This window comes from Procambarus clarkii, chromosome 8, assembly GCF_040958095.1.
Source record: "Procambarus clarkii isolate CNS0578487 chromosome 8, FALCON_Pclarkii_2.0, whole genome shotgun sequence".
NCBI lineage: Eukaryota > Metazoa > Arthropoda > Malacostraca > Decapoda > Cambaridae > Procambarus > Procambarus clarkii.
The window spans coordinates 12193036-12202460 of NC_091157.1; the positions used below are offsets into that span (position 1 = coordinate 12193036).

Here is a 9425-nt window from a genome sequence, read left to right on the forward strand (position 1 = left end):
CACATCATTATATTCAGGGCTGTTGTTGAGAGTCCAGCTGCTCTTCCGTTGCTACTCTCATTGGGATGCTTTATCACTGTGTGCACCATTAACGGGTTTACAGGACTAAGCCAGATTTACGAGGCACTCACAACATCTATTATTAATCAATGTGTAATTAGTGCCAGGAGCCACGTGCCAGCTCAGATGACTTAGTTGTGGTGGTCAGTTGAGACGTGACACCAGACAACCGGCCATGACGCTTTCAATTGACCAGGTGATGGATAGGTGATTGAGCAGCGACTCCAACACACACCCACAATACTCCAGGATAATGGGTCATTCACCTCCCAGTAGAGGTTCCCACAATTAGCGTATTTCTCAGATTTCTGCGAGCACGTGTGGATATTTTTGGCTTCAGGATCATATATGATACTTAATCTCCCAGAGACCCCACACAGGTGACCCCAGGCATGTGACCCCACACATGTGGGGTCACACATGGGACCCACAGTTGAGCCCCACAGTTGAGAAGCGGGACCAAAGAGCCAGAGCTCACCCTCCGCAAGCACAAGTATGTGAGTACATGTGACCCCACACATGTGACCCCACACATGTGACCCCACACATGTGACCCCACACATGTGACCCCTCATATGTGACCCCACACATGTGACCCCACACATGTGACCCCTCATATGTGACCCCACACATGTGACCCCACACATGTGACCCCTCATATGTGACCCCACACATGTGACCCCACACATGTGACCCCACACATGTGACCCCACACATGTGACCCCCACCACTAGCATGGCCCACAACACCTTACATTACAACATCACGCGAACACAACCCACTCTCCAACAGCCTGATGATGTAACCAGGTAAAATAGATAAGAATAGTGATGCACCAAGGTAAGAACAGTAAAGTTCGTAGTAAAAAATAACATACTTGTTAGGTAAAAACAATAAAGCACACATATATTTCAACCCAGATAAGGAAATAAAGCACACAAACTAATAACGATATCAGACTTGCGTGTCAGGCCTGAGGAATAAAAAAAATGAGTAAGGCGGCGAGGTTAAAAAAAAAAAAAGCCTGGAGCTGGTACCTTTGGGTACCCACCATAATACTAACCCTCCGTCGCCGAGTTCAAAGCCAGTGAGTGTATCAGAGAGCATCTGGGAGTGCGTCAAGAGGGCCCCCCCCCCATCTCACCCATGTCATTTCCTCTCTGGCCACAGTAGACTAAGGGGGCCTTGTGAGTGTGGCAGCTTATGAGCGAGTGACGGGGACACCACAGTGACCTTTCCAACCCAAGTTTCCCCTCAGTGGTTATTTTTTTTCCCCCCCTAGCAACTGTAGATGTAGCGTGAATTGCGGCATTGTTCCGTTTGTCGCTTAATCAGCGAGGCATCTTCCCAGTTTCCACCTTGCTGCTACGCTTCTTTTGTGTCTTGATGGAGGGAGATGGAAAAAGACTTATATGGAGCAATTGGATGGGATCTTTAGAAGAGTGGATCGTTTGACTACAAAATATTTCAACTTGATGGCGACGTTTAATGCCTTACAGCACCCAGCATCCGGCGGGATCAAAGGAAGTCGATGAGGATGTCACAGCTTCCTGAATTCAAGGTGCATTCAGTGCCGGATGGGTTAGAGTGTCAACAGTGCCAGATGGACTAGAGTGTCAACAGTGCCAGATGGACTAGAGTGTCAACAGTGCCAGATTAGATAGAGTGTCAAAGTGCCAAGGCATTCAGAGGGTTCATATTGCCAGAATGGTCAGAATATGGACAGCGCCAGAGTGGTCAGCATAGAACAATATAATGCTAATGGATTACACTAACAAAAGTACCGCGGGCGAAGTCAACGCTAACCAGCACCTACGTCCACTTGTTGTTAAACTGGAATGTTTCCCTTGTTACTTCACTGGCTCATATGGGCACCATAAAATTTCTCACGTTGAAAAGTCCACTAGTCTATAAGCGAGAATGTCTGTCTCTGTCAAGGGTGAATGTCAGCCGCTTTGGGAATTGTCTCACCCAGATTTGGCGGGGAAATGATCTCGAGGTAAAGCCAGACTTAGGCTGGTTACTGTGATATAAGAGATAATGTAATGATACTGATATTAATAACACAAGAACAAACTCATTTTATATTACTGGGTTAACGAGTGTGGGACCTTAAAGTACGTAACAAAGACAACAAATACAAATTCGAAATTACAATTGTAAACAAATTCAAAAAACTTATGCAAACATAACTGAATTAAAGGTTATCAGTTACACATGTTATGAAAAAACACAAATATTACATAATAATAAATACAAAATATTGTAGCCAGTGTCTTATTTCAGCTGAAATAAGTAGAAGACAAGATGTCACTCAAAATAAGCGTAAAAAACGCAAAGCAGGGGGGGGGAACTAAAAAATAATGAAGTCTACAAAGCAAGCGTTCCAGGAAAAAACAAAATCTAGATAATGTTTACAGAGTATATAACTGTACAGCTGAAACATTATTTTTCAACAGAGGCCACAGCTCTCTGACATATAAAGATTCCATTATAAGCAAATCTGACTGACCACTCATGCATGTAACCAAGATTTTAAACTGCGGACTCATGCAAAGAATGGTTCGCCTCCTAACAGCCTCCTATATATATATATATATATATATATATACATATATATATATGCAGCTCAGTATGATATGTGTGTGTATCACGAAAATTAACACGTGATGAAAAATGTGACAGTGTCAGACCACGAAGGAAGAATTGAAACAGGAATTTCCTTAAGTACTTTCGTATTTAATATATATTTATAGCGTGTTGGAGTGTGTACAGTAGCAGTGCACATAGAGTGAGCCATAAAGATCGACTTGGACCTGTTGAGTAGGGCGGTGTGACCCATGGACCGTGAGAGGTCACAACGGGAGTGCGGACCCTCCCCTCACACCCTCTAATTATGGTCATCACAGACACGTGTCCCCTCACCCCGGCCCCGCCCTTGACTCACCACTTCCCCATTGGTCACTCAGGGGCAGTTACACCACTCTGTTGAGTATTTTTGGCTCCTGCGAGTTAGAATCCTCCTGCGTCAGAATTAACTCCGTTCCACTATACCCCCAATAACCACAATTCAGAATAGTAAATTTAGGGGGCTCAAGCACTCTCAAAATGTATATATAGGCTGATTAGTATTGTAAATGTGTGGCCAAGTATGTGGTAGAAAATAATAATAAAAAAAACTATAATAAAAACTCACACAAGTTACTCCTAATCATTCCCAGCAAACACTCAAGCCTCAGACACACTCGCGCGCAGATACAAGGTAAACAATAGGGCTTCTGTCCTCGTCTCTCTCAACAACTTCTACAGCCTCCGAACTGAAGATTTTACCTGTGATTTCCCGTCTCTTTTTAGACAAGGGAATCATGAAGTGATCATACATATGTACATTATATATATATATATATATATATATATATATATATATATATATATATATATATATATATATATATATATATGTATATATATATATATATATATATATATATATATATATATATATATATATGTATATATTTAGGAAAGTTTGCTTTTAAAGCGAACGTAATACAAAAATACAGTTTTTCTTAACGGATCGCTGTTTCCACAAAGCCAACTGGGCCAGGAGTATTTTCTTGAAAACAATTCTATTCTCTTCTCAAGTTCTTATAGTCTCTGGTAAAAACACATGAAAAGATCCGAGGCAAGAGGCTGTGAAACACATACACTCTACGGTCGATGCCCCCTTTGGCCTCGACTTATAATCCCAGACATGTGAACATGATCTCGTATTTAACACTGACGTTAAAAAGAGTGTGTGAGGCTAACAGCTATCAGGGACTGAAGCCGTAACTGCGCCGTGGGGTGCATCGCGTTACCATTCGTCATGGGGGAGGTCTCGACTACAGAAACAATAGCTGTGACACACAGGTTCACACGCTCCTGTAGGAGCGGAATGAAAAATCTGCAAGACGGAAATCGCCGTGAAATCCAAAGGGAAGAAGCAATTCGATCAGCAGGCCATCCTTGCTCCCTTTGTTCCAGACTTGACCCCTAAGGAGAGAGAAACCTCTGAAACCTTCAGAAACCCCTAAAACCTTTTAAATCTTTTAAACCTTCCGCTGATACTTCTATTACTTATAGTCCCTTAATGTGACTGTGGATCCCCTGATGAGACTGGACCATCCCCTAATGACACTATGGACCATCCCTTCATCCCCTAGTGACACTGTGGAATCCCTCCATCCCCTAGTGACACTGGGGACCATCCCTCCATCCCCTAGTGACACTGAGAACCATCCCTTCATCCCCTAGTGACACTGGGGACCATCCCTCCATCCCCTAGTGACACTGAGAACCATCCCTTCATCCCCTAGTGACACTGTGGACCATCCCTCCATCCCCTAGTGACACTGTGGACCATCCCTCCATCCCCTAGTGACACTGAGGACCATCCCTTCATCCCCTAGTGACACTGTGGACCATCCCTCCATCCCCTAGTGACACTGGACCATCCCTCCATCCCCTAGTGACACTGAGGACCATCCCTCCATCCCCTAGTGACACTGGACCATCCCTCCATCCCATAGTGACACTGAGGACCATCCCTCCATCCCCTAGTGACACTGGACCATCCCTCCATCCCATAGTGACACTGAGGACCATCCCTCCATCCCCTAGTGACACTGGACCATCCCTCCATCCCCTAGTGACACTGCACTTTAATTTCATGGCCACAAATGCATTATCACTGTCTCTCGCGGCCTCCCCCACTAGTAATTTGTCACTTACGTCATAATCGAGACTTGTCACAACAGTTCCCCCAAGCGAGCGACCTCTCTCGCTCTCCCTCTGATTTGAAACTGAAGAAAACATTGTTCGTAGCGGCGGTGCTGGCCGGCAGTTCGGTGTCTCGTTGCTTATTTACGACGGAGGGGGGGATTAAAAAGGATAAAATTCATTGGATCACTAAAATCCCATTACAAAAACGCAAATACACCACATTCATGGGGGTCAAAATTCCATCAAGACTCCCACAGTATGGCTGGGGGTGACCGAATTGGACTTTCCATACAATTTCCTCGCACCGCTGACGTTCCCGACCTGCCTCGTATAACGTCTGGCATCAAGGCCATGGCACTGCGGGTGCCAGCCAGTTGTATCGCTATTAAATCATCTTTAATACTTGTTATATTCTTAGTAATCTCTGAAAACTACTCTGGTGATGAGAACGTGGCGCACGCGTTGGCAATTCCGATAAAGTTGATGGGAGCGTTTGCACCCTCGTCCCGGCGTCCGCCATATTGTTGTGGCCACGTGACCTCCCCCCTCGTCCCCCCCTGGCGGCCACTCACAGAGCGGGGTTGCTTACACCAGCCTCGACCTGCGACCACACTTTTTGCTTCCTTGTTTTAGCTTGTTTGTGTTGCCCCTTCTTTGTCGCTTGGTGCAGGGTTCCCTTGAGAGGAGTGACACTATGGTGTCAGTCAGTCAGTCAGTCAGTCAGTCAGTCAGTCAGTCAGTCAGTCAGTCAGTCAGTCTGTCTGCCTGTCTCTCTCTCTCTCTCTCTCTCTCCCTCTCTCTCTCCCTCCCTCTCTCCCTCTCTCCCTCTCTCTCTCTCTCTCCCTCTCTCCCTCTCTCTCCCCCTCTCTCTCTCTCTCTCTCTCTCTCTCTCTCTCTCTCTCTCTCTCTCTCTCTCTCTCTCTCTCTCTCTCTCTCTCTCTCTCTCCCTCTCTCTCTCTCCCTCTCTCTCTCCCTCTCTCCCTCTCTCTCTCCCTCCCTCTCTCCCTCTCTCTCCCTCTCTCTCTCTCTCTCTCTCTCTCTCTCTCTCTCCCTCTCATATTTTGTGTGTACAGTCTCCCAGATTTTTCCATCTTTCAGTGACATCGTTCACTGTTTCGTGACCCAACTTGACGACCGATGATTGATGTTGACAACAAAAAATCAGCTGAAAGTCATCAACTTTCGTATAGAAATTAAACAGTCGTCTGAATTATAGGAAAATGAACTTTTGATGATGGGCTACGATTGATTGTCGCGGTGATTGATGATGTCAATCCTCGGTGATTGATGGTGTCGGTAGGCGGTGATTGATTATGTCCATCGCCGGTGATTGATGGTGGCGATCTGTGGTGATTGATGGTGTCGATCGTCGGTGATTGATGCTGTCGATCGTCGGTGATTGATGGTGTTGGTAGGCGGTGATTGATGGTGTCGATCGTCGGTGATTGATGCTGTCGATCGGCGGTGATTGATGGTGTCAATCGTCGGTGATTAATGCTGTCGATCGGCGGTGATTGATGTTGGCGATCGGCGGTGATTGATGTTGGCGATCGGCGGTGATTGATGCTGTCGATCGGCGGTGATTGATGGTGGCGAACTGCAGTGATTGATGATGTTGATCGTCAGTGATTGATGGTGTCGATCGGAGGTGATTGATGGTGTCGATCGGTGGTGATTGATAGTGATGGAAGGCGGTGATTGATGTCGATCGTCGGTGATTGATGGTGTCGATAGGCGGTGATTGATGCTGTCGGTCGTCGGTGATTGATGGTGTCGATCGGCAGTGATTGATGCTGTCGATCGTCGGTGATTGATGGTATCGGTAGGCGGTGATTGATGCTATCGATCGTCGATGATTGATGGTGTCGATTGGCGGTGATTGATGCTGTCGATCGTCGGTGATTGATGGTGTCGGTAGGCGGTGATTGATGGTGTCGATCGTCGGTGATTGATGGTGTCGATCGGCGGTGATTGATGCTGTCGATCGTCGGTGATAGATGGTGTCGATCGGCGGTGATTGATGCTGTCGATCGTCGGTGATTGATGCTGTCGGTAGGCGGTGATTGATGTTGTCGATAGGCAGTGATTGATGGTGTCGGTAGGCGGTGATTGATGCTGTCGATCGTCGGTGATTGATGGTGTCGATCGGCGGTGATTGATGCTGTCGATCGTCGGTGATAGATGGTGTCGATCGGCGGTGATTGATGCTGTCGATCGTCGGTGATTGATGCTGTCGGTAGGCGGTGATTGATGGTGTCGATCGGCGGTGATTGATGCTGTCGATCGTCGGTGATAGATGGTGTCGATCGGCGGTGATTGATGCTGTCGGTAGGCGATGATTGATGTTGTCGGTAGGCGATGATTGATGTTGTCGGTAGGCGGTGATTGATGGTGTCGGTAGGCGGTGATTGATGGTGTCGGTAGGCGGTGATTGATGGTGTCGATGGGTAATGATCAAATTGGACGTCGTTTTTCAACTGTAGACAGTTCATTTAGTACCAGATTCATCACACTTCAGTGATTCAGTTAGATCTACATTAGTTAAAAAAAAAAGAGAGAAGGGACGAGAGAGACTGAGAGCGAGAGAGAGAAAGCGAGAGAGAGAGAGAGAGAGAGAGAGAGAGAGAGAGAGAGAGAGAGAGAGAGAGAGAGAGAGAGAGAGAGAGAGAGAGAGAGAGAGAGAGAGAGAGGAAAGGAAGGGAGATAGAGGATGGTGGGGGAGATGGTGGGGTATTGGAAGGGAGAGGCAGAGGACTGGAGCACTTAGCTCGTTAGGGCAGAGTTGATACAATTATTGTCAAAATAGGGTTGATAATGCTGGCTGAAAAGGGCCGTCCGTAACACACTTACTCCACCCTAACAACTGCCTAATGGACGGGCAAATTAAAGATGCAACAGTCAACAGGAAATTCTCGACTAGTTTGGGGTTGAAATCTGCCATTCACTCGACATGTCCGCTCGCTGAAACCCAAGTTAGGCGCCAACTGAGATGATCTCGATAGCGTGTTGTAAGTTTGGCGTTCAACTAAGTTTAGGGATCAGGGAAGATGTGGTACTGCCTCCCACCTGGCCTTTGATCCGCCTCAAGCTTGCATCTTGAAATTGGGATTAGTGAGACAGTGAGCCCCTTGACGCGAGAGCAGCTCAAGTAAACAATAAGATTTGGCTTAAATTACACTTTATTTAAACTTAAATTACACCTTATTTAGTTTCTTAAATTAGTTTCTTAAATTACACCTTATTTAAACTTAAATTACACTTTATTTAAACTTAAATTACACTTTATTCAGTTTCTTAAATTACACTTTATTCAGTTTTTTAAATTACACTTTATTTAAACTTAAATTACACCTTATTTAAACTTAAATTACACCTTATTCATTTTCTTAAATTAGTTTCTTAAATTACACCTTATTTAAACCTTTGAAATATTTAAAATTAATATACACATGAAAGTATAAATTCGCGTATGCCATTGCGTATGAGATATAAAAGACGTACGAACGTATTTTATATGTTTTTTCGTGATTGTTTTATACAAATAATCTGTAACGTTTAAAGTTAATTATAAAATGAGTTGTTTGAGTACGTCACAGTGATGTGGAATGACCTGATCCGTGCTCTATGATTATAGACGTATGTACTCACCTAGTTGTGCTTGCTGGGGGTTGAGCTTCGTCTCTTTGGTCCTGCCTCGATGTGTATATGTTGCTGTAGAGGCAGGACAGGGATATCCTAATTACATCATGAGTAAATATTTGTTATATATTTATCCAACTAAACTGCATTGATTTTGATTTTACTCTATATAATGAATAAAGATAACAAAATGATGTAAAGTTCATTAGAAAGTATGACGATTTAAACCGGTAAGATGTGTCGTTGTGCTTGCTGGTCGTTCACGTCGCCTGCATGACGTGGTTAACATATCCTACATACTGTAGTTTATATAAAAATAAAAATCCACTTCCTTAAGATCTAACATAGTTCATATTCATCCACCATTGGTTCGTCTCATTCAAGATCCTGATTCCACTTATTCCAAAACAAAGATTTCTTATATTCCAATGCCTACTTTTCGTACATTCAAGATGATGATTTCTTTCATTCTAACATTATTTTTTTCTTTCCATTCCGATTTGGCCAAGCAGCTGTTGTATATTTCTGGAGGTTCACGCTACCCACTGAGCACCGAGACACGCTAACTAAACCATCAACACATCCATTATTGATTGATGTTTTTACTGTGTAATGTAGGAGTCGCTCATGTTAGTTTCTCTCTATTATTAAACTATATTCTCCCCCCTTTGCGTGACAAGAACTCCGAACATGTCAACATAATTTCCCAACTTGTCATATGTATTTATTAGCCATCGCCTCGGGGGCCCCCAATATGTCGTTCTCGTGATGTGGGTGACAGGTCAGTCATTTCTTATCTGAAGGCAGTGTTGAGTGCAGCTGCCATCACCAGCAGCAGCAGCAGCAGCTGTCACCCTCAGGTGGCAGCTGCCATCACCCTCAGGTGGCAGTGTTGAGTGTAGCTGCCATCACCCTCTCAGGTGGCAGCTGTCATCACCCTCAGGTGGCAGCTGCCATCACCC

General features: G+C 44.9%; 1 protein-coding gene across 1 annotated transcript; it reads right to left on the bottom strand.

Moving 5' to 3' along the window:
• Nucleotides 1–6446: 6446 nt before the first annotated feature.
• LOC123759761 (uncharacterized) lies at nt 6447–7316 on the bottom strand. Its single transcript, XM_045745015.2, has one exon. The coding sequence runs from the start codon at nt 7314–7316 to the stop codon at nt 6447–6449; it is 870 nt and encodes a 289-aa protein (XP_045600971.2).
• Nucleotides 7317–9425: the final 2109 nt, after the last annotated feature.